At 40.8% G+C, this 25,541-nt stretch overlaps 3 protein-coding genes across 4 annotated transcripts in view; 1 reads left to right on the top strand and 2 right to left on the bottom strand.

Annotated features, from left to right (window-relative positions):
- The window catches only part of ap3b1a (adaptor related protein complex 3 subunit beta 1a), a 57,449-nt gene extending 57,097 nt beyond the window's left edge, over nt 1–352 (bottom strand). Inside the window, exon 1 of the mRNA XM_084935824.1 lies at nt 50–352. Within this exon, the coding sequence (XP_084791950.1) occupies nt 50–177 (128 nt within the window). The 5' untranslated portion in view covers nt 178–352. The remainder of the gene's footprint in view (nt 1–49) is intronic.
- A 558-nt stretch (nt 353–910) lies between these two features.
- LOC146384067 (secretory carrier-associated membrane protein 1-like) lies at nt 911–12,826 on the top strand. Of its 2 annotated transcripts, none has more exons than XM_084935820.1 (9): nt 911–1,149; nt 4,523–4,600; nt 6,376–6,483; nt 7,099–7,210; nt 7,508–7,636; nt 8,929–9,088; nt 9,191–9,292; nt 9,992–10,109; nt 10,210–12,826. In XM_084935820.1, exons 1-9 carry the CDS (start codon nt 1,093–1,095, stop codon nt 10,357–10,359), a joined length of 1,014 nt encoding a protein of 337 aa, XP_084791946.1. In that variant the 5' UTR covers nt 911–1,092; the 3' UTR covers nt 10,360–12,826. The 2 variants fall into 2 exon arrangements, with proteins under 2 accessions (XP_084791946.1, XP_084791947.1); XM_084935821.1 differs by lacking the exon at nt 911–1,149 and adding an exon at nt 3,867–3,974.
- Nucleotides 12,827–18,068: 5,242 nt separating this feature from the next.
- lhfpl2a (LHFPL tetraspan subfamily member 2a) lies at nt 18,069–25,413 on the bottom strand. Its single transcript, XM_084935819.1, has 2 exons — nt 24,996–25,413; nt 18,069–19,261 (listed from the first exon to the last, which is right to left on the bottom strand). Exons 1-2 carry the CDS (start codon nt 25,411–25,413, stop codon nt 19,005–19,007), a joined length of 675 nt encoding a protein of 224 aa, XP_084791945.1. The 3' UTR covers nt 18,069–19,004.
- Nucleotides 25,414–25,541: the final 128 nt, after the last annotated feature.

Below are 25,541 nucleotides of genomic sequence, written 5' to 3'. Positions count from 1 at the left end.
AAAAACAACCACCGTGACGAGAAACGGAACACATGCTGAGCTAGCTTACTTTTTAAAGTCGGCGCTGAACAGTCCGAAGGCAGCTCCGGTGCTCGAGGAGGTCGGGGCGCTCTCTTGACCCGCTTCCACCGCAGCCTCCGCTCCTCCTTGGTCGTTGTATGAGACTCCTGTTGACATGCTGAGCTTTAAGGCAAACGGCCGACAAAGAAAACTTACTCGCCTTTTCTTACGAGCTATGAAATGTTCATAAAGTTGGTGATAATGTTAACTTAATGTTGACGCTAAAGTTCCTGCAAAAACTTCTTTAATGTATCACCCAACTTTTTACACGCAGTAGCGGAAGTGTGAGTTGGACAAGTGAGCGTCACATGACAGGGATTCAGAGGCAGAGAGCTCATAGATCTATGGCAACTAGAAGAGACTCGGCCAAAAAATAGATGTTGCCACAATGTTGAATAGCCAAAGTATCACGATAAAGTCCACAAGGTCAAAACAGCAACATTTTTGTCAAGACCAGGATATTTTCAAGAAAAGTGAGTTTTCCTGAAGTTTGTGCTATTGTTGTCATACTTTATTTTTACACTTTAAGTGTAATAAAGTATGACAAAAAGTCTAAATGAGTGCGGGTATAAAAAAATAAATCAAATATTTTCCAAGTAATAATATTATTTTTTAAAATAACTTTGGGATATTTTTAATTCTTTCATTTTACGTAGATAAGTCGATGTACGACCTGACATTTAATCGGAGATAAAATGTCACAATTCTATGACAAAATGTAAAAATGAGTGTGAGTAAAGCGTTAAATTATTTCTAAATAAAACATTATTTTTAAAAAAAATTACTTTTTGGATTTTTTTTTTTTTTTTTTTGACGTTTCCCTACTTCCGCCTGACGTCTCGTTATGTCACGTGTGTTCCGCTGCTGGTGACCAATCCCCCACCTGGACAGTCTGACGTTTGACTTCAGCCCTTGTCTTTTCTATTACAATTTGTTCGAAACAGTTGGTCTTTTGTAACTGTCTGCGCCGACTTTGGCTATAAATATTAGCCTTAAGACACATTTAGCGGAATAAGTCGTCCTATTTGGACAATGTCAGATTTCGACAGCAACCCTTTCGCGGACCCGGACTTCAGCAACCCGTTTCAGGTAACCTTAACAGCCTACATTAGCCACTTTAACTTTAGCTGCCGTATCATTTTACATTAAGACTGCGTGGCTAGGAAAGACTGGCATGGGGTTGGTTTGAATAAACCTGCTCTGATAAGGCGACTTTAAATTAGCTGCTGCCAAAACCCTCCCGTCCTCCTGCTGCTCGGTTTCAGTTGAACTGTCACTTAATGTTGCCGCACTCTGACTGGCAGAAGTGACATTACATTAAAAGATATGAGGCTATGCTTCCAGGTGTTGGCTCTGATTCAAACTGAAGCAGGTTGGGTCGCTGGGTTCTGTTATAATTATCCCCCATCCCTTTAAATTCCCACCTGTTCGACATATTTCCTCACATTTACGACCTGGTTAAACAACTTATGCTCAGATGTTGCGTATTGTTTCTTTTATGTTCGACATTACGTTAGAGTGATTGACTTAACTTGCCAACCTGGAGACGATAATGTTAAAAACTGATCACCTGATCATGTAATGCTGTGTAGGAACGTAAAAACAGAGACAAACATCCTTTCCCTTGCCTTTATTGTGCTGTTGTCTTTATTTAGACGTCTGACTGAAGAAGTCTTGTGTTTACGCTCACACAGTGTTGTGTCATAATGAAAGCATTCATGTGATCATGTGCTCCTTGGTATTTCCAGGCCTATCCTCCTCCGCTCATATCAGGTGTACTCATCAAAACAATCAAGTTTTGCTATTTTCTGAAATTTCTAACATTAATGGACCAAAAACATAAGACTATTTAATAATTAAAATAATCACGAGGTGCTTCCCTCAGTTTCATTAAGACCACATTGATTGTTTTAACATTGATTGTTTGATTGGAGCATGCCAAGAATAAGCTAAAGAAGTGTTTGTTTGTTTGTTTGTTTAACATCAACCAGCCAAACTGGGTTTATTTCCTTAGCAGTTGATTGAGAATCTAAACATTTAATGCTGTTTTTAGTATTTTCTATGAAATGCTTAAAAGATAAATAAATGGACTGTCATTTAGATCTCCAAAAGTCGATTCTGTTCATCTGGACGTCATTTTGAGTTTCTTGAAATCAGCAGTAACATCTTCAGTGTGCTTGTTATGTCCATCAAAAGCTTAAAATCAACTTTTTTTTGTCATACACAACAAATAACATGAGCAAATCTTCATATTTGGAAACTAGAAGCCCTCAAATATCATTGCTCATTCAAAGAACATTATAAATTATGCTCTTTAAATGAGGATAATTTACAAAATGCACATTATGGTGTCTTCTGTTTGATGTTAAACTAGTGGTTGAACCCACGTATTTGTAGTAATCCTGTAATTTATTTACAGTATGCTTAATTTAAGCTCAGTCTAAGAGTCAATATTGTACACACGTATACACACACACACACACACACACACAACGTGTGTTATGTTGCTGGTAAGAAACAGGAAGTAAAATAGCAGTAATTGATAGATGACAACACCTTGTTCTACTGTAAATGCAGTAAATACTTCCCTGCAAGTGTTATAACAACAAAAAGAGAAGCCAAAGCCACAGTTTTTTATACGGGTCATCTCATTTGTTGGTAGTTTGCTGTTAACTTCCTCTCAGTAGCCACAGCACACTGCTGCTGATATTTAGCAGTATAAAACAGAGCATACAGCTGAACTAAATAGATCAGCCTTTTGTCATAAATAACAGATCTAATTTTCTGAGTCAGAATCAGACTAATCCAGAATTAGACCTGTGGTTCTTTAACCGCAGCCAATGTATTTGTTAATTGTGATATATCTGTGCCTGTTCGGTTCTACACAGTACAAGGAAAGCATGTGTGTTTTTTGTTTGTTTTTTTGGGGGGGGGGTTGTCAGAGAATACCACATTTAAAAAATCTATTTTAGTTGGTTTGATTCATTGCACAGACTTAAAAGAACCCAGCGTTGATGGGAAGATGGTACAGGCTGACCACACAGACGCAAGGAGAGTGAATAATTAATTGGGTTCATTAACATACTAACACGAGTGCTGAAGCCCTGCTGTCCTCCCACTTCTCTGTCATGTGTTGGCTCTGGCTGCCTTGCCTCAGGATAATGGGAGCTTTTTCCCTTCTCTGAGCTATGTTCAATAGTTCATGAAATCATATGGTGACATGTGGTTCCAGGGTACTCGTTGGCTCCTTTCCTACTAAGCTTCATCACTCGCAGTCATGCATCAGATTGTTGAGGCTGTTTTGGCCTATTTCTCTGGATGTGGGCTCAGACATTAGGCTCTATGTTAGCGAATAAAAAAAACTTTGTAAGGCAGCTAAGAGCTCACTTTGTAAGGTTTGTAGCTTAATCAAATGTGAAATGAGTAGAAACCACAGAGAGTTGAAGTCTTAGATATGGTGTCCTCAGGTGGTTGAACTGTGCACCTTTTTTGAATCCTGCACTTTAATAAAGATCATGGTGAACACACGTTTGCTGATTGTCCTTGTTTTTTTGGGGGGGTGGGGGGGTGGGGGGGTAGGGGGGTTGTTGTTTGTTTTTTTTAAAGGTTCTGGAGCAGGAACTCCAGAGCTGGAGGTTTCAAAATGAAGACTTCGGTGAATCTGCAGTGTGTTTGTCCAGCCGCGCACTAGTGCAGCGTTAAATTTTAAACACGACAGGCCCTGAAATATTTATGCTCCTGGTCTGGTGACAAGGTGTGTGTGTGGGGGGGGGGGGCGCAGTAGAAATTTAAGAGTCAGAGAGACGGAGAGGACTGCACTGAGACGGGATAAGGACAGCACTTCAGACTGTACGGATTAGATGTTAATCTTGAGCAACAATTTGAAATTCGTGCGTGACTGACGGCAGCTGATGGTGAGCTTATTATCAAAAGAGATGTATGACAGTGTAGCTTAGCTGACACCGACAGGAAAAAGGAGTTTTGCATGCAAATGGAGGTAGAATATAAAGTAGTGGCTTGCTTTATTTTGAAAGTAGTTTTGATATGTCAGTCTGGCAAATTAGGACTGTAGTTAAAAGAAGCATGGAGTGCTTTAGCAGTTTAGGAGCACAAAGCATAACCAAAGTATGTCTTTTTATTTCGGTCTTTGGCTGCCAGAGCAGCTCAAGAAACTCGTGGTCTTGGCTATTTATAACGACGTTCTCGTGAAAATTATTGGAATCATCTTGTCTTTGCCAGTATTGAATTATAGGCCTGTTGCATTTTGAATACAGAGAGCTTTGGCCTGGATCTCAGCAGAATAATGGAGGGTTTTACTCTGTAGGGATTTCTACTGCTATCCCTGGTTGAAACACAAAGACAAGACAGATCAAACAAAATGTATTGCTTTATAGTATTACTCAATTACATTTATCTCATGTAAAGCATTCCCTTTGAATCCTTTTTTCTTCCTTTTTTTTAGGATCCATCAGTGACACAAGTGAGACAGACGTCTCCTCCAGGGTTAGAGGAGTACAATCCCTTTGCAGATGGCAAATCAGTGAGTACTTGGATGTTTGCATTTAGTAGCAGTGAGGTTAAAGATCAGGTAGGTCCACCAGAATTACTCAGTAGGTATTTGAGCCTAAAGTTTTACTTATTTTTCCAGCTTTGTAATACATCATGTGAAAGTCACAATCCTTTAAAATTATATTCAGCAGAATAAAAGACTAATAAATCCCACATCTGTCCGCCAAGGCAGACAAGTGTGACAACAAAGAGTTGTGATTTATCTGTAAAATGCCACACTCTTCAGTCAGAAAAGAGCAGCTGATTATTATTCAGTCTCAGTTTATGCTTTAGTTTTGTTTGTTTTTTAAATAAAATATTTCATCATATTAATGGGTCCCAAGCTAATAATGGAATATACAATTACAGTTTTGTATAGTTCAGACATGTATTCTATGCACTTAGCTATGTTATTGGTCGTGGGTACAGACCAGGCAAACCGGACCTCTCTTTGTTGCTGATGTCACTGCCCTGTTGTTTCAGCTAGACATGGCCAGAACACCTTATCTAAATGCTGAGAAATATCCATCCCAGTATTGGTTCGACTCTGAGCCTCTTCCAAATGACTAATCTCACCCTGTCTCTAGAGATGAGTCCAGAAATTTTTTGTTTGTTTTTTTTGTTTATTTGTTTGTTTTTCTTTCTCTTGTCTGTAGCTGTAGTCTTGTTATGAGTCGCTGCCCACAGTCTGTATATATAGGCAACTGCTAGAACATAAAGTGATCACGTGGTTCACATGCTCAGCTCCTAAAGCCACCAAGACATGTGTCCTGAAAGCTTCCACTCTAAGAATTGCCACCTTATTGAGGTGGAGTTTTGACTTGCCCCTGGAGGGGTCTCCAGTAGCAAAGTATTCAAAAGATGGCGATGGGTAAGAAAGTTGGGACCTCTGTTATCTTCCCCAGGAGAGGAATACTAGGAATCCTTCAGACCTTGGGTTAGGGTCCATTGGCAAGACCCCGATTATTAAGCCTTTACCCGTGCAGCCCAACAGGCTCAGCCATTCTTCGATAGCTTCACTGCCTACAGGAGGAGCCATCGTTGTTTTGTGCCTTCTAACTGTACATATCTTAGCACATACACACATGCAGTTACATAAGACTAAATCCTAACATTGAGCAGTGGTTCCCACCTTGGAATTCAAGATCGCTTTCAGCAGTCGCAAGATATGTGACTGTGTCAGTGCAATCATTTTCAGCCATCTAAATGTTATTTGACTGAATCCATCTGAGAAGCAACTTTATCAGTGACAAAGGGCAGTAAGAAGACTGTTTCAATAAAAAGTTTGGAAGCCAAGAGACTGAAGTATTGTGGTCAATTTAGCATTTTGAAGCTTTGAGAAGAAATGGCCTTGAAAAGATGTTGTTATAGGGCTGCAAAAGGTTGGGCACTAGAATTTTGAGCATGGATATTGTAGCACTGCTTAGCTTGGCTCAAACATTTTTGTTTCTCTTAAGAGCTTACACAGGCTTCTCTCTCTCTACAGTACAACCTCATCAATTTCACAAATTTGTATTGTACTTTTTTTTTCATACATGTGCTCTTCACCGTTTGTTGCTTTCATTTATTTTATTTATTTTCTATTTTTTTTGCTGTGCTTCTTTATTAATGCTCTAATAAAATATGAGATTTAGTTGTACCATATTTGACATTTTCTTTGGCTTGTGTTTTGAGTATTGCATTACAAACCTCTGATTAACCGTGAGGTCACATCATTAGCAGTTAGAACAAAACTACATGATTCCTATAACCATGTGTACTTTATAGACACCTGCAAGTACGGCCCCCAAGACTATGGGCCCTGCTGTCAGCACTCAGCCAGCCATCATGAAACCCACAGAGGAGCCCCCAGCCTACTCACAAGCTCAACCACAGGTATATGTGTTGATGGTATACAGCCAAATAACAGCAGTTATTTCAGTAGAACTTTTGGCTATGCTTACAGCTGCTGCTGTAGTTTCTGCCACTTTCTTTTCAGATTATACAAAGGCATTCTTATTTTTACACAAAGAAATGCTGATTGAGTTACCAAAGCTATTGGAACTGAGGTGAGAGCGTTACGTGTCACCATGAGTAAGCAGACTGTGGTGCATCTATTGTTTTAGTCCAGCAACACCAGCAGAGACTGAGAGAAAATGTATTAACACCACGGCTGATTTCACACTGAGTTTGTGGACAGAAAAGTGGCTCTGCGGGAGACCGCCTCTATCTGTGATTGGCCTTTGTAGCAGAAGTAGACACAGAGTCAGAGGGAAATCGTGGTTGGTGGAGGAAATAACTTGAGATTGAGCATCTCGTTTGTGAAGCAGACTCTGGGGAATGTGTTGTTATGATGTCTGTTCTCCTGCTGGTGCTGTCTCTGCAGAGAATTGGATTTATTCCAAAAGTAGAAATAGAGCATTTCTAGTGAGCAGGGAGGGGGAAAGTAATTGGCCAAAAAGTTTGTGTACTTTTTCCAATGTGTTGACATTTGTTTGTGTGTGTTTGCAGGAGCAGTCGCAGGCAGCTGCTGAGCTGCTAAGGAGACAGGAAGAGCTGGAAAATAAGGCTGCAGAGCTGGACCGCCGGGAGCGAGAGATGCAGTCAATCAATGTATCTGGGGGTTAGTATGTCATCACAACACAGCCACAGATCAGTGCTGTCATAGCAAAGCATTACAGATAATGATGACGCTTGTAAATGCACAGAATGGCTCATTATATGCCAAGCAATGACTACACGTTAATTTAAATGTTAATTGTCATGCACACAAAAAATAAGCGGGAATCAGTATTTGCACTTAGTAACTGCTAACTGTCATCTGACAGAAGAGCAGCACGTAAAACCTGAGCGACACTTTCAAAAAGATGATGAAGTAACTCACAAGCTTGACTTTGATTTTTTTTTTCTGCTATTGTAGGCAGGAAAAACAACTGGCCTCCTCTCCCAGAGAGGTTTCCTGTGGCTCCGTGTTTCTACCACGATATTACTGTAGACATTCCCGTAGAGTTTCAGAAGACAGTCAAAATCATGTACTACCTCTGGATGTGTAAGTAAACTTTTTCTTAAAATTGACAGAAGAAATTTGCTGTCTTGTACCAAGTCTGGAGTTTTTCATCCTCTGGATTTCAGAGCTAGGCTATAAGTAGTGCATCACCTGTGGCCTACTTGTACTTACAGGGACGGCCACTGCAGCTCAGATTACTCATGCTCTTTAGTTCCTTTTTTTCTTTTCTTTTTTTTTTTTTTTTGTGCAAAATGACAAGAGAGGGTGTGTATATCCATTTACAACTAAAGAAAGGAGTCGAAATGACTATAAACATACGTATCTGATAAAAAGATAGCATCTGCATTTTTATTCCTGCTTGCATACATAGTTTTATGCATGTTCCCCACAGACTGTATGTAAAAGATGGACTTAGACACTGTGAGATCACCCATTGATTCTGCACTGGCCAATGAAGTGGCCTTGTTTGCATTAAACATTTGTGCTAAATTATCAGCTAATACTAGCAAACTTTTTTAGCAAACTGCATTCTAAACTACGTTCATACGTGCAAACACGTAGAACCACATCTGCTGAAATAATGAAATTGTTAATGAGCTGATAATCTGCTGTTTCAGATGACTCATTTAAAGCAGTCCTGAGTAGTTTAATCCACCAACTCCCCGAGTCAAAACCTCACAGCTCCTGATGGTGAAAAATACTGTCTGTTGGTGTATGTGAGGGGTGGAATCAAGACTTCAAGTAGAATTCAGTAGCCACATGACAAATGCACGTGCCGCAGTCTTGCAACCTGATGAAGCAGCTTGGTCATATGATTTGTTATAAGGCTGGTTTACAGAATTCAGTCGTTTTTACTAATAAGTACAAAGACTTGGATTTTTAAATCAACCGGCTGTATCTTTTTCAAGCTCAGGTGAAGGGTCTCGGTACCACTGCTATGTCAGCTAGCGGGCTATTGTCATATTTCACACTGTGCTGTAAAATCCCTGCAGTCAAACTGACTCAGTGAATGTGTAATACCTTTAACGTTGCAGACACTGTTAGGCCCTCGAGAGCAAATGGTAATGAATTATTAACTATGTGCGCGTGTGTGTGCGTATGTTGTTTCCAGTCCTGCACTGTGTTACATGTTTAAATATTAAGTTTCAGTGTTTCCTCCTCTTCCATCCAAGGCTTGATTTGGTAGGACTTGATTGGACACTTCTCCTTCAGCTTATTTTCCATGTTTTGGCATGTACACTTAAACAGCAGGGCTGGCACACTGTCACACTTAAGCCGAAGTCCCCCTCCACATATTTACTGTATTTTTTTTTCTCTCTCTCTTGACCTTTCAGTGCACACTGGGACTCTGCTTGCAAACCTGATCGCCTGCCTCTCCTGGTTTGCTGTGGATGGAAACCGAGGTGTGGACTTTGGCTTGTCGATCCTCTGGCTTCTGCTTTTCACACCGTGTTCTTTTGTCTGTTGGTACAGACCGCTTTATGCTGCATTCAGGTAAACAACATGATCCAAAATTGTGTCCACAAGTACAACAATCACGATGACCCTCCTGTGCCCACTGTGCTCTTCATATCCTCCACTTTCATCTTTCTACAGGATCGACAGCTCGTTCAGGTTCTTTATTTTCTTCTTCATTTACGTCTGTCAGATTGGCATCTATGTCATCCAGTCTATTGGCATCGCTGGCTGGGGAGCCAGGTAAGATAATACGACGTAAAATAAATTTCCATAGCACTGTATTTTTATGACATTTTTAGGTAAGACAGATGTTACAAAGACACATCTGGGGTTACTTAGTGAGGTGGTTGGCTTTGCATTTAGTCTAGATTTTGGTCGTAGTATTGTACTGAGAAAAGTATCAGTACTCTATATCGTAGACCTCATGAACTGATCAGTTAATGCGATGATTAAGACCAAGTCTGAAATATTTCTATATTTGTGTTAATTAGATATTGAACTTCTTGTCTTTTTTTTTTTTTAAATAAAGTGAACAGATCTTTTTTTTTTTTTTTTTCTTGCAGTTTTTGTTTTGCTTTTAGGAGGAAAGCAGGAGGAAATCCTGCATTAGTTAAGAACCATTTAAAAAAAATTTATTAGAATATACATTTAGTCTAATGAGTATTTACAGTGAACAGCTACAGCATGCCACATGGATAACACTGTCTAGGTCCCTGTTGTGCCACTGTAAGTGTCTATGGTGGCACATCCTTTAGGTCTAGGTAGTGTGGAGGCCAGGTCTTTGCTTTACTCTCTGTAGTTTGAGTGCTCCTGGTGTGTGACTTCACCCAAGTAAACTACAGCATTTTAAACAAGTAGTTCTCTCAGAGGATTGAGATGGTAGTGAGACTGGTTAGTTGTCACGTTGTTGTTGTGTGTTAATGATTTTCTTATCCCTAGCGGGTGGATCTCAGCTTTGACTGGCCTGAATAAAAGCATCCCAGTGGGCATTATAATGATCCTCGTTGCTGCTCTCTTTACCGCTCTGGCTGTCCTGTCTCTCATCATGTTCAAAAAGGTAAATGCACAGTCAGCCTATAAGATATCTGAGTGATGTCTGTTACAGACTCTTCAGGCCCTAATTTTGCCCTCTTGTCCCCCTTTCCTTCTCCCCTCAGGTCCATGGGATGTACCGCACCACCGGTGCCAGTTTTGAGAAGGCACAGCAGGAATTTGCCACGGGCGTCATGTCTAACAAAACGGTACAAACGGCCACGGCTAATGCTGCTTCCAGGGCTGCACAAGGAGCCTTCAAGGAGCAAGTCTGAAGCAGAGAGCTCGCTCATCTGACCCTCCTCTGTATCCAGCTTCCACTTATAACTGCCTTGTTTGAACAAGTTACAGCCCCCCTCCCCATCTTTCTGACACTACTGAAGGGGTTTTTGTGGGGGCGCTACAGCTGAACATCCACTCATCTACAATCTGTAGCCTCTCAACCTTCAAACAGGCTCTCTGGTCCCAGTCTACCTGCTCCTGCAACATCGTGCACTCTAGGAGTCCTTTAACCAGAGTGCTCAACTTTATTGTCTCTGTGTGGATTTCAGGGTTTGTGTGGGTGTATGGCCAATTAAATGAAGGTTTGTGTGCCTTTTTTAAATGTTGTTGCTGTCCTCGAGGCCTGCTCGTCTTCAGGCAGATTCTAATGTAGCTGAACCGACTGTCTGAAGTTACCTGGGCATTTCTCACCATGAACAGATGCTTGCTTTCTGTGTGTTTATCAACCTAATCACCACTTTCTGTTTCTGAATTTATTTATTTATCTGGCAAAAAGAAGTTATCTTTGAGTTAAAGCAGCATTATTTGATCTGTTTCGGTGCTTTCTTCTTTCATGAGTGCATGGCTTAACACTGCTGACCCCCAATGGAGTAACTGTATACTGCTGAAGATGAATGCTGTGCATTCCACTCCGCTGCTTTGCTTTCTACTCTCTTCGCTCGATTTAGAATTGGGTATGTAAAAAGTATGTAGCCTGAAATTCCTTAAAGTGATATCACATCTGAAATCTTACCTACCCAAGTATCAACACTCACCGGTGGAGACTGTAGAATAACAGAAGGAAGATATTTCTGTCATTAATGAAATATTACAATTAGAATGAAGCAAGAAATAAAAAAATTAACCCTTCAATTTTAGGCAAACGGCAACTTCCGGGGCCGAAACACACCGAAGTGCCAAAAACGCTCCAAACGCGAGTCAGCCCCCATAGATTCCCAATGTAAAATCTCCAAGTGTAGCCATTAGATTAACGTGTTTGTAGCTTTAAACAAGAAACGGGTTGAGCCTCGACAACTTTATTTGCTCTCTAACATCAGCCACTCCACCCTTTCATCCAAATATGGTCACTTCTGGCTCCAAATCCAGCTTTGGCGCTGTGGAAGTGCTAACAATCAAGTTTCAAAACTCAGAGTTCACAAAGCAGTGGGCAACATCACAGTGGCTACGCCATCGTTTATAGTCTGCGTCGTCAGTACAGGGATGGACAGAAGTAGATTGTGCTCACAGATTGATGGCACTGTTTTGCCATCAAAGCAGACAGCAGTTGTCATTCTGCAAAAGCAAGTCGCATTTTAAATCTGGACTTGGGGTTCTTTCTCTGACGTTGGCAGTTGGTACAGATACTTCTAACAGTGCCCTCAGGCCTTCCTGCTCAGTAGTCTAGATGCTTAACTTGCTTTTTTTATTGCATTAGCTGAGTCAGCTTGATTTTCACCTGAAGCCTACCATTTTGTGTCCTTTCCTAAAGAGAGCCACTACTCCATACATACAGCTGCACGATTTATCAGCAAGGAAAGTGTAATTCGTCTCTAGCTTCCCTTCAGTGCTGGAGATTTACCTCAGCTTTACTCAGGATGCTCTCCGCTTGCATGACGAGGTTAAATATTATACAAGATTGTACAAAATTTGACAGGCCTCTGGTTTTAAGTATGTCTTGTAAATCAGTATCAGTATGTTATAATCACAATAAAAGTGACTTAAATTTGACAAAAGGGGCCAGTACATTGATGTTGTGTTGTGACACTTGCGTATTCTTAATTTTATGGAAGTCCAGCAAAACTACAACCACATCTGTTCTTTTACTCTCTCGTTTTTGTGATCAGATTTAACAATACAATTCCACCTGCTAAAATGTCTTTGAATCTGTCTTTCTATGTGTTATTCAAACTGCAAAGCACTTTCCTTGATTTTGCTGTGTGTGTGTGTGTGTGTGTGTGGTGTGTAGATGGAGGGAGTTGGGCCTTTAAATTTTAATGTGTGTGCAGGACAGTCTGGCTGTGGGTTCCTTCTTGCCTTTTCTGTATTTCTTTAAGTTTTTTTTCTCCCTACACACTGGCTTAATTTGGGCCAGTACAGTTAAGAAGCATCAGGCTGAATTACACTTCCAGTTTTTGCTGTTAGTTTTAATATAAACATGAAGCTGCAATGCAATGTGAACTGTGCGTTGTACTGTAGACCGACTGTGGCTTCAAGCTGTGCTTTAGAGTCATGAATTGTGGTAGAGAAACAATGAAAATTAAAATGCTGATCCACATCTCTTAAATTTTATATATATTAATATATATCAATGTTTTTGAGATGAAATATGAAGGGATGTGTGTATGTTTTGTACGGTTTACAAATGGTAGACTATCTGCTCTAATTGTTTGTGCAATTTTAAGGTTTCACCTACAATCGCATGACCAGTAGTTTGAGTTTTGTATATTTATTGTATTAACACTGAATAAAATTCTTCTTCTATATGTGTTTCATGGCTTCTCTTTGTATGAAATTATGCTCATATTTGCATTGTAGAGAAAAACGTTAAAAGGTACCCATTATACTTATCTTCTGTGTCACACACAGGCATATAGATGAAAATGTAAGTATTTCCATGCTGTTAAACAGAGCAAGGAATTATTATTATTATTATTATTATTATTATTAGACAGCCTTTCCAAACATCCTAAATTTATTTTGGATTTTTTTATTGCCTTCTTATATTGTCTTGTCAATCCCAGTCCATTCTTTGGTAATTCTCTCAAGTTTCTCCAGATTTAATGGTCTTCTGGAGGTAGTTCCTCACAAGGACCGACGTATGTTTTGGGTCGTTATTATGTTGGAAGACACAGCAATGGCCCAGATCAAGTTTTGATGCTGATCGGTTTTCTTTCAGAATCTTCACATGCCTTTTATTTCTTCATGAGTCCTTCCTGACAGCATGACACTCTCACCCCTGTGATGATGGTAACTTTGGGTTCTACACCTCTCCATTGTTTCTTCTTCAGAAGTGGAGTGTTTCTTGGTCTGTAAGCTTAAACTGTGCAGGGTTTAAGTGACTATCTTTTTTGAGGCTGTAATTCCCAACTTGGCTAAGTCATTCGCTCGTGTCTTAGCAGTTGTTCTGGGGTCTTTAGACTCATCTCTCATGAGTTTTCTTTCCCAAGTCTTTCAAATCTTTGGCTTCCTACTTCTGCGAGACTTGTTCTGTGCTGTGCGACTCTTTCTTGATTCTTGATGATACTTCTCCCTTCAGTTCTTGACACTTTGAAATGCTGTGATAGCTTTGTACATCCATCTCTTGCTTTGTGAGCATCAACGAATCTTTTTCTCTAAACTGAAGTCTAAAGTCATTTCTTTTGTTTTTGGCATGATGACAAGTGACAGCTCACACCCTCGCTGAAGTTTTTATACTGTGTGTAAATTGGAAGGTAACCCTCAGTTTTAACTTGGTTTTACCAGCTTTGAGCATTGCAAAGTTAAAATTCATCATTGCACAGCAGTGGTTTGTGCTGTGGCTCAATAAAAGAGCCATTTCTCAGGAGGCTAATAATATTGACCCTAGTAATTTAATTCTCGTAGTCAGTTCTGTTAATTTATGATTTCTAATGAAAACGAATTTAGAAAAGCTATGTTGAAAATCTTTTGCGCTGTTAAAAAAGCACTTGGGAAAAATTATGAAAAACTTCAAATTTCATAGGTGCTAAAAATGTGGTCTCATCTAAGAAGAGTATGTCTTAATATATCAAGCATGACCAAATTTTCAAATAATGAGTATTAACTACTGGCTAAAAGTATTAGCTGTGAGCCAAAAGTACCAAACTTCCTTAAAAACTTTGCATGATGTCAACTCAAGCGCAGCATGAGCACTGGCTATGAGTACAGAATCCCCACCCACCCACAAACCTTTTGTTACTGAGAGGGAACCAAAGAGAAGAGAATGATGCCATAATATTAGAGGAGGTATGGTGACCAGGTGGTGGGTTATTAGTTTTCCTGAGTGGGACTTTAAGTGAATGGTTTATCCTGCAGGTTAACATTTCACCACCTTGCTGCTTATGGTGAACCACAAGTACGCAGATTGTGGATTATAAATAAAGTCTATCAAAAATTCAAAATTTTTCCTGTTTTTGTCAGCTGTTTGTGAATTTCACAAAAAAAAAAAAAAATCTATCTCACGAAGAGACAAGTGATGGATTCATCCCCACTGAAATCAGTGTTGCCAACTCCTCAGTAAGGAAAATCGCTATTGGTTCTCCTAAAAGTCGCTAGAAGTCGCTAAATGACGTCATCGCCTAATTTGCATAATTGGTCATGCTAATCTAATTGTAACCTATGTTGTTGGAGAGAGAAATAACGTCGTGGAAGAGACATAAAGTGAGTAAAAAACGTCCTAAATGCATTTAGAGTTTATTTAGAACTACAAATTAAATTTCTTTTAGCAATTATTGTTTTTTTTTTATGTCACAATTCCAACCCTGCTCCTTTACCCGAGCTTGGACCGGCAAAAGTGACCCGAAATAGGCACTCTGGTGGAGTTACTTTGTGTGTGTGTGTTTATAAGTAGTTTTAAACCTTGTGATCCACAAAACAGCATAAGAGTAAAAGAGTAAAAGAAGAACTGACTGCGTTACAGCACCCGCTGCTTGTTGAGAGTAAAAGCGATACGCGCTTTCACGTCTTTTTTTTGCGACTTTTTTTTTTTTTTTTGAAAAAAAGTCGCTAAGGGGTCTGAAAACTCGCTAAATATAGCGACAAAGTCGCTAAGTTGGCAACACTGACTGAAATCCACTCGAGCTAACAACAGCTTTAAATGTTTTTTTGGATTAAAAAAAACCAACAACATTGCATTAAAGTTGCACAAAAGCCCAGAATAAGTTTAGATATTTTTAACCCTCAGTCAAGCAAAACTATTCAGCAGATTCCAAGAATAAGACTTGAAGCTGGGAAAAAAGCAGGGGGGGAAATGAGCTTGCACTATCTGTCGAAAACCAGATGAGGTCAGTATTTATCAAAGGATGTAAAGATCAGAGTCACCTCAGAGTAAATATGGCTAGAGTGACTTCCAGCCAACAGCATCAGATTTTGTTTTACAAGAAGATTAATCTGAGTTCATTTAAGAGGTTCAAACTGTAGGTAGGCAGAAGAAAGGGGCCACATCTGAGAAAGACTGTAAGATTATCAATAAAATAACAACACTCAGTGTAGTACTAAATATGAAGAGGCTAAAGGAACAATGTTTCACTTTGTTTAACAATTTAGGATTAATAAAACATTTCGGACAGAGATCAGAGTTTCAACTTTTTAAATGCTGAAAATCTAATAACATGTTTTGTGAAAATAAAAAGGAAACTCGTATACCAAAAGTGAAACAATGGGGAAGACAAATCATGTCAAATGTTTTACTACAATGAACGACATATACTGAAAGACGGGCAGAAATATGTCTACTAAACAAAGACATTTGAAACAATTCTGACCTTTATAAAAGAATTGGACCCAACAGAAAGTGATTCAGAATAATTGGGTTTTGTGTGTACATGGCTCATCTGTGAGTCTTTAAATGTTTGCTGGAAACCAGTTCATTGTTATGTGATTAACAAAATAAGTCCCTTTGCTACGTGTAAAAATGTAAGTAACATTTGCGCCTCTGCTTCAGCTTCACTAAAGACTGAGATGCTAATTCGCACTGACATAGGTCTGACTGACAGCTAGCTGCTCAAGTGGCCACTTCATTAGACCACATGGCAACAACTCAGTGCATATAGGCATTTAGACCTGGTTAAGATGACCTGCTGTAAACCACAGCCTACCTGAATATTGTTGCTGACCACTTTAATTAAAAAATATACCCACCTGTAAGTCTTTTAATTCTTATAGATGATGATTTTAAACAACAATTTTCAAAGAAAAACTAGCTGAAATTATCTCCATCCAGTCCCTTGAACGCTTTTATGAAGTTGAAGATGTCCTCCAACATCAGCGACAAGTTGCTGAGTCTGAAACAGATCTGCGACACTCTCGCAAAGGAGGAAACTTTTAGCAGACCAGACTCACTGCCAACAGGAAGGGGCACAGAGGAGAAATAACAGCCATTCTTTAATGCGTTTGAAACATTTTCTAGGAGTGTGTGAAAACCCAATGTGCTGTTGGCTGCTCTGTCCGTGCTGTCACATGGGCTTCCTGACTGTCAGCTGCCCCTGGATGATTACAGTTGCGTTATTATTTCCAAAAAATTTAAACAATGAGCAGAACGTCACTAATTAGCTTCTTGGAGCTGAGTAAAGCAGCAGTGAGGGAGGTTTCTCGTTACAAACCACCCTTGTTAACATTACATATAGTGACAGGAACAATTATCAATATAAAAACAGTTTTTTGTGTGCGTTAAGGTAAAATCTGACATCAGTCCAGGCTTTTTCAGTTTTAAATTTGAACCAGATTCTCATACAATCATGTGTAAGTCCCTCTCTAACATGACTTATCAACATGTGAGACTGAAATTTTCCTCTTCCTGGTTTGAAAGGAAACAAAGCTCACAAGTTCTGGCTCTTTTCTTTAAGTTTTTTTTTTTTCCTGACTCAAAAGGAAAATGAGAAGCAAAAAGTAAAAGCCTGTGGCAGCAAAGCAGGCCTGACTTTCTGCTGCGCTCTTCAGATTGCACTATTTGTCATGTGCCTAATCTGGAAGTCATCAAGCACTGTGTTTAGTTTGAGCTAAGTCTGAAGTGGAGGAAGGGAGCCACAGGGTTGAGCTAGAAGCTTCTCTGTAGTCCACATGGAGGCCGGGACATCTGTGGAAGGAACTCCAAATACACTCAGGTTGAGTGCAAGTATTGGCATTCAGTGCTGGGGGAGGAAAAGGGCCAAACAGACGCTAGAGGTGAGAAATGTGTTGTTGTCCATTTAGGCAGTGAAAGGTTTTTGCATTAAGCACACGGTAAGTACAGACTAGGTCGCTAACTGAATGCTAGTAGTCACTTTTGCTAAATCCAGTCATTGAATTGGGCCTTTTGAACATGTTTTATTGTGTGTTTTACCTTTGGGAGCATTTTAATGCACTCGTCTCACAAATAATATGGCTTACTGTGCATTAGTTTGCGCTAAGAACTTGTTCAAGAAATCTTGTTGATAAAAAAGGTGGCTAATATTAGCTTTTAACTTCATTATCTGCTCTCTTGACCTAATATATCCACTTCTGGAGATGCTTAATTTAAAGGCTTCCAAACTGGAGTTCACAAAAGGCTAAGTAATGCAAAGGTGGCAACATTCATCCTTTACATACAGTCTATAGTTTTACAAAATCAAGTTGTCAACAAAATACCCAATATACCATATATTACCAAAACAATATTAATTTAGATGATAGATCTGTACATGATAATGAATCCTAGCTAGACGCTAATCAAACTGGTTTATTATTTAACTGTATAAAATATATTGTTTTCTTCTGCAGTTCAGTAGCTCGGAGTTCTAAAGAACATGTATTTCAAAGCTATACTTCACTAAATATACTTAGTTACATTACACCACTGAAAATGAGGTACACACATGGAGAGCTGAGTTCTGCATCAGTGGAAAAACTGGTCACCCACTGGTTGGAAAATGCACCCACCCCCACCTCAAGGGCCAAACCGAGGTCTCAAGCTGGCTGCTCCACTTGCTGGGCCTCCTTCTCCCCCCTTCCCCACAGCAAGGCTCTCCCTGGATAAGAACTGAAACCAAACTTCTTTTTCCCCCCTCCTTCTTTTTATTTGTTTGGCAGAAACAAATGGGAATAGATAGGACACTCTGTATGACTCGACACACTCCCTGAACCAGACGTTACTTAACAACAGCAATACTTCATTTATTTATGTGTCCTCATCATTCAGTCCATGTGCACAGATTACAGGATGTCTGCTGAGGAGGACCAGACACTTCACAGGCCAACTGGTTAGGATTAAGCTCACTTCATGTTAGGATTTGACAAACAAAATGCACCGAAGAGCCTCCTTTGCTCGTCCTTGTGCAGTCCATGTGAAGAATCGTTTCCACCGATACATTTCAAGCGTCTACAAACACATTAATTAATCAAATAGTACATTCTGTAAGCTCTAAAGAACATCCACTCTGAGCTAAAGGCCATTTATTTTTATGAGCAGTTTATTCTGACTGACTAGTGGTTCCCTTGTTGACAGTTAACAGATCCAGGTTTATTTTTTTTAAGTTTTTTTTCATTGTTTTTTTTTTTTAAGGCAAGAGTGACATCATCAGCCCAGCCTGGATCCAGCTGACCATCATTCTGCGATCATAACTATGTACAAAATATATATAATCACGCTTATTTACAGAACATGTGGTAACAGACAATGCCTCGCAGGGCATCCACATGCTTAAAATGAATACAATAACAGACACAGCACCTCTAGTGGCAGAAAGACAAAGACAGAAACATAGAAATAAAACAAACAAACTTGGCACTTATAAGTTTCTCCCACTTCAAACAGAAAACTGAGACAAAATAAGAGTCAGTATTAGTGGTAAACAATGAATGGGCCCTCAATTTCACAGGCCAGCTTTTTTATTTTTGAATAGGCAGAAGAGGGCCAGATCATAAGTGGCACATCTCTGCCTCATCCTTCTTCTCTCCTCCCACCTGCACAATAAGTGTTATCTGAGCTTCACAGGAGGCAGATCAGGCTCTTGCCCTCCTCGATCTCCTCCTGAACCTTATCGCTGGAGGTGGCAATCTCAGCCTGAGCAGAGAAGACAGCGCAGACAAAGGTGAGCACAGTGCCACCCATGGCGGTGTAAAAGGCCCAGCCCATGGAGCAGAGACCAGCGCGGTACGGCGCCGCGTCTGGTCCGCAGTACAGCTGGACCTTGTCTGAACCCCAGCCAGCAGGGTACAGCATCAGACCTAGGATCAGGAACAGACCTGCAAGAAGGGAAACAGATAAAAGACATCATAACTCAAGTGTTTGTAATGAAATCCAGCCTACGTAGCAGCCCTGTGCTTATTATACCTTGAAATACGGTGTGCTTCAACAGCAGAAGAGCTTTTAACTCAAAGCAGGCTTTCACCAGCTTTTTAATTTTAATCCTGCATGCTACAGATGGAAATCCCAAATTTCCTAAGCTAAGCAGTAACGTCATGATGTACGTCAGTAAGCGAACACATCATATCAACAGTTTAGGAGTGGATTCATTTCAGAGACAGACTCGCTTTCACGGCATGCTTGTATCAAGGAGAAGGAATAGCAGTTAGCCTGCACAACACTCTGTAACAGTGGTGTCAAGAAAGATGAGTTTTCTTTACAAAGAAAGGCTGCTTTTATTACCCAAAACACAGCATCAGCACAGCTCCTTATCTTGGCCAACATTCAGGCCTCTCGCTCAGACGACTTTTACAATGTAGAACAGCTGCAATCTTAAAAATGTCTACACACATAAATAAAGAGGAAAAAAAGCATCAGAAATACTTCTGTGCCAGCTGAACTTCATCCACGAGAAGCAGCTGAACGCACATGGAAAATTTACCGAGTGGCTTTTGAGTGAAACGTTGTTTTCAATGTGAACAATTAACCGAGGAGCGCCACGTCATCTCGTCTGCATATTTATAAATCCGTGCACATATATAAACACATTGTCAGTATTTGTCCGTGATTCTAATCACATATGGTTAAATATGATTACAGCTTTGTTTTACTGCGTCTGTTTATGCAGCGGCCAGGGTTGTTTCAACGGTAGGAGGGACGTCTGCAGGTTTGGACACATTCTTGTCAAGACTTTTTAAATGAAATCTAGGGGACGGCATCAAGAAAATCCATCAAAGAGGACATGATAAAGCAGTGACTCCATAAACTGAATGTGGATTCACCAGTGCATCGAGAAGACCTCCTGTGTTCTAAACATGTATTAAGTAGTGCTTGCCACATAGGTGCTAAGTAGGTGAGGGTGAAAGTAAAGTGTCACTGTTGCAAGAGACTCGGGCCGATTATTTTTTTGAAAATAAAAAACATTTCCGGCCGCAGCGGCGTGCTGGCAGCTAAAGCATCCTATCGGGACACAAAGAAGAAGAAAACGTTTAAACTGGCAGAAATGATTTCCTGTCTGATGTATGACAGAAAGACCTCTCAATCCTGTGCACAAAGCAGAGACTAGATCAACAGGATAAAAGTAGCCGATGGACTTTCCCGCCTGGCCCGGTCACTGGCCGACCCTCCGGCGTCCTGAGTCTTTGTAGAAGGAGGGGGGTCGCTTCCTGTGTTACCATGACCCACTTCTACCACTCTGCCTCTTCAGCTTGGCTTCAGCCCCTCGGCACGCACGGCTTGTCTCATAGATGGAAAGGCAACCTTCGTTCTAAATGCGTTTGCGTTGTTTCTTCTGCTCTGCTCTGCCATGACAGCGGACGAGGTCAGATGGCCGGACGAGGAGTCTGCCTTCAATCAAAGCTCAGGAGGAAGCATTTACAGTAATACAATTACTGACAATAAAACAGCCAGACAGGGAACGAGGATTTAGCTCTCTTTCAACAAGCAGGTCCTGTTAGCTTTGCTCCATAAAAACCTCACGTGTATCCTGCTTCAAGTCTGGAGGAGAACATGCCTTTTCTCTTCTAATCTCTCTTCCTCTTTCTTCCTCCTCCCATTCTCTAAAGCACCCAATATCGTATTAAACAGGGAAATGAAAACTAGGTCATAAATTCTTTCCACATGTTGCTGCCTTGCCCTAACGGCCAGACCGGCTCTGCTGATGGATTGAAGGCATGGTTTTGATTCACAACCCCACCCCTCCAAAGACCCCCACTCCACACACACACACACACACACACACACACACACACACACACACATTCCCATTCCACCTTCAAGCTGGACCTTCTAACCTAATATCCCAGTGTGCTCCACCCTATTCTCTCTGCACTGGCTTGCGTCTCTGTTCACTTCCAAACTGTCAGTTCTGTCTTCAGTAAGAGAGGTTGTTAGTTTGGTTTTAAAAGTTGTTTACCGTCATTATGAAACATCCACACCTCCACTGTAACCACAGGAAAAGCGAATCAGTGCATGGGAATCGTATGTCTTATCATTCAGAGCTGACAAGTCTGCTTCCCTCTTTTATGTAACGTGATATCTTGTGTGAGAGTCATCATTACTCAACAGCACAGCTTAAATTCCCGCAAGACGCTGCTTTATTTTGTTTCTCCTCCAGCCTGGAGCTTAGTCACAGTCACCGATTAAACCTGTTTAAGTTTATGGAAGGTAATAAAAGTATTTGACACAGAACGTGCAAGAATCTGAGACAGTTTTATGGCCCTGTTTGTTTGCCGCTCTATCTGTAATCCCTTTCAGCTTGAGTGACGATGAGTGAGTAAGTCATTTTAGTAAATGTACAGCAAGTTTAACTGGGGTATAACAAGTCTTTAGGGCCCCTAAAGTGTGCGCCTGCAGGATGCAAAGTTTAACCCGGCTGACCTTCAACAGAAGTCTGTCTGTTTTAGCTATCTGATTGCATAAGGTGAAAGGAATGACTTGAACTTCTCCTGAAATCTCAAAACCATCTGAGCTTAAACTATTTGTCTGTTTAAATTGCATCTGGGACACTGCGGCCATCAGAAAGGCGTCGTATAAAAAAGACTGCAGAGGCTGAAGTACAAAGTCCAAGTGACATCAACAAATGTGAAGACGAGGTTAATAGGTTTGGGAGTCACTCCAGTGAAATGACGTGACCGTCTCTGGCAAGAGAGTCGCAATCTTCCTATCTGAGGTCAATCATTTCCCCAAACATCTGCCGTCTGGCTCCAGTTTTCTCATTACCGGAGGGTCGGCACGCATTGTGGAAATAATGATAGTAGAAAAGTCGGTGTGGTAGCCTTGGTGATGGATATCAAGTGATTGTGATATCATTCACTGGCCTCGTGAAAAGTGGAGTAGAAGGCTGTAGAGCACAATGGCTGACTAATGTAGGAAGTAGTGACACTGTTAAGATACCGATGCAGTTGACCATCTCCTTTCTCATCCTGTGGCTGAAAACAGTGCTTCGGAAGCACAAAAGAAACTCTCCCGCCTCCTCAACTGTTTGATGCTTTCCTCGCCCCCTTTCCTCTTTCACATCCTCATCCTCTCAACAAAGAGGAAACTCATGGGTGCATTTCTCCCCTTTTCTTTATCTGAACCATGTCTCCTGCAATCCGAGGTCTTAATATGTAAATAGAGGACTTTACGGTTATGTAACACTGTGCTTTGTGGGGCCATGAATCCACTTTTATAGCTCACCTGACATGTGACCGTCAATCTGGGCTCAGTGTGGAGGATGGTTTGTTTTTCATCACTCTTTGGAACATAAACAGAGGTAAAATGAATGGATTCAATCCAATCATTAATATACTTCTCAGTGTAAACTGTAGTTTATCATGCTAGTCAGTAATGTGTGTTATGGGGAACAAATTGAGCAACTCCCTGGTAACTAGCATTCCCTAGGTAAAAATGTGTATGCCCTGATAAGCTGGCGAGTGTTTCCTGGCAGTTGCTAGCGTGAAATTGGCCACAAACAGGTTTACAGTGCTGCACCCAAAAACTTCTTGTCATTACTTTGGTGGCTATTAGGCTATTATCTACTTTAAAAAAAAATTGCAACTAAGTTCGAATGATATATGACCAACTTATTCTGAAGTGTATATGAACATGTCCAAAGAAGAAGTCTGTACGGCTTAGCAAATGTTCAACTGCTTACTTAACCCCACCAAAATTCCTTTGAGTCTATTAATTACCACTTCCTTGTTGACTTCCAAAGTGGCTCTTTAGTTGGAGTTTCCTTGCAACAACTAGTCTAGTTATAAACACATGTGGCTTTCTCATAATGGCAGCGGATGGAAACAGACATTCATTTTGCATTTACTCTAACCTCAATCTGTTACTGAAAACTGTTTGAACTGAACATCAGCTGGAAAGCAACATGCAAGGATCTCAGGAAACAATCTTTAATGCTAAATCCTGAATCCTGCTAGCAAATGCTGTTTTACCAAAATAGGAAGCAAACTTACTTGTCACCTGATCACTTCAAATTGCAACAAATTTTATTGGTAAACTCATTTAAACTGATCAAGTCACTGTAGGACTTAGTGATGGGTCAAATAGGTACTTGGGAGTAGGGAGTTCTGTTTTGTTTTTTAATTTCTGTAGGCTTTCAAGATGACTTCGAAATGTTCATTTATTTTCAAGCTGAAAATAGTATAGGACTGACTTTTATGTATATTATAAAATCAAGTAGTTCTGCCACACCGCCACCTCCTCATATGTAGAAAGCTAAAGAAAGAATGACTGGCAATACAAATAGTATTTTGAAGGATTTCTGCTTGTTCAATATGGCCTATAATAGCCAGAGAAATCTATGTTTAGTTCCTCAGTATCAGCAGCATAATAAATTTAAGATAGCTGACAAAGAGTCATCTGTCTCCTATACATTAACTCACTGATCATGGGTGAAGGTTATGCCGCTGAATAGAGGCATTGGTAAATGAATGTTTTGTCCTAAATAAACATTGAGCAACTTAATCTTAATGAAAAGAAATGCATTCAAAGGAGCCACCCGCTGGCTGAATGGATTTTGCTCTCTCAGGTCAGCAGGCCTGCATAGATCTGAGGGTACAGCTTGGCTTATCCTTGTCTACACACCCACCGTTTCTGTTTGGGCCTCCCACAAATAAACAACTGTGGGGGAGGACAGCCATAATCACCGGAGAGCTGAAGGCTACACTCTGTGAAAAAAAAGATGAGGTTCAGCGAGCATGATCTCATGGCCTCCTCCCTTCCATAATTCACCACAGCGAGTCAAAGTGGCCCGGGATCTGACCTCATGTGCACAGGCACAGACACAGAATGTACGGCCGTCACACATAAAGAGAGATACGCATGCGTACTCGACCCCTTTGGAGACCAGAGGAGTGGCAGAAAGCTCCAGCTGACTGCGTGAAGAATAAATATTTGGGCTGTAGTTGCTCCAGTTGATGACAAAGAGTTACCATGCCCTTTAAACTTCTGCTTGGGTTAAGGCTCACTGAGGGCTCCACAAGAATAAAACACATAATTCCAGCAGTGGGAGTTGTGGTGCTCATAATGAATGTGTTTAACTGAGAGCACAGCGTTTCATTTACCTTGATGAATGGTGGACGCCGCAGGAATGAACAGAAACAATACGGTTCAGATGAACAAACTTTCTTTCAGATTACAAAACTTGAACACGTATTTCTCAACTCCATGTCCTCAGTCTAAACTGACTCCTCATTAGGTACGAGAAAAACAAGCACGAGGAAGATTAAAGTCGTTCAGTCACAGTGTTTTGAAGGTAAACAGAAAGCCAGGCATTACAGAAAGCAGACAAATATTTGTTAAATACAGCTTATATGTTCTTTGTATCACTGATGTGAAAAGTAAGGCAGTTTAAGACCTCGTTTACTTTCTCACCTCCAGATCTGGTCAATCATTGCCAAAGTGTGGATGTCAGATTGTTATTTTCGGAAAGCTACTGCCCATAAAGGCGTGTGCTTTTCTAAAGCTCTCCATCCATCAGACAAATTTGAGCATCTGACCAAAAACCAGTATGGGCTCCAAACCTTTCAAAGCAGTGTTAAATATCAAAACTGTTTTATATAAATTGTGTGAGAATCTCACCTGCAATTCCCTGCAGCAGTCCGCACACATTAAAGATGCTCTTCTTCATGATGCTTTGAAAGCACATGGTGAAGACGGAAATGAATGCCACGGCACACAGCAACAGGATCCCTGCAGCCAGGAAGATAGAAGTAGCCTGCCAGAACCCGCTGGCAATCTCTCCAAAGTGGACTGCGTACGGTCCGCACAGTATTCCCCGCAGTTGAGGCAGTTTTATACAGCGACCATAGATGCCTAAAGTGGGCCTGTAAGCCTCTCCGGCTGTGGTGGCCCCATGGGGGCCGAAAACTGCATCGGATGCACGGGGGAATCCAACGAGCCAGTCGGTGCTCATGAAGGCGATGAGCTCTCCGAACGCAGCAACAATACTCAGCAGAGTCCACAGCATGGAGCGACAGGTGACAATAACATGGCACATGCTGACGGTGGCTGGATGGCTCCCTCTGTTGCGACCTTTACTTGCTGAGAGATGAAAAGCTGGATTGTGGATAGAAAGTCCTCAAAAGACAGAGAGCAATGGTTGTGATCCTTCTGCAGCGAAGACGT

The sequence above is a fragment of the Perissodus microlepis genome, chromosome 7 (genome assembly GCF_051167445.1).
Source record: "Perissodus microlepis isolate ML-2025 ecotype Zambia chromosome 7, ASM5116744v1, whole genome shotgun sequence".
Taxonomy (NCBI): domain Eukaryota; kingdom Metazoa; phylum Chordata; class Actinopteri; order Cichliformes; family Cichlidae; genus Perissodus; species Perissodus microlepis.
This window is presented reverse-complemented; position numbering and strand designations above follow the sequence as displayed.

What these genes read in the sequence shown, in the direction of transcription:
- LOC146384067 (XM_084935820.1), top strand. Translation starts at nt 1,093, where the DNA reads ATGTCAGATTTCGACAGCAACCCTTTCGCGGACCCGGACTTCAGCAAC. An exon ending in ACTTCAGCAACCCGTTTCAG is followed by an intron (nt 1,150 to 4,522) that starts GTAACCTTAACA and finishes CCTTTTTTTTAG; the next exon opens with GATCCATCAGTGACACAAGT. An exon ending in CATGTACTACCTCTGGATGT is followed by an intron (nt 7,637 to 8,928) that starts GTAAGTAAACTT and finishes TTGACCTTTCAG; the next exon opens with TGCACACTGGGACTCTGCTT.
- lhfpl2a (XM_084935819.1), bottom strand. Translation starts at nt 25,413, where the DNA reads ATGTGCCATGTTATTGTCACCTGTCGCTCCATGCTGTGGACTCTGCTG. An exon ending in ACTGCTGCAGGGAATTGCAG is followed by an intron (nt 19,262 to 24,995) that starts GTGAGATTCTCA and finishes CCCTTCTTGCAG; the next exon opens with GTCTGTTCCTGATCCTAGGT.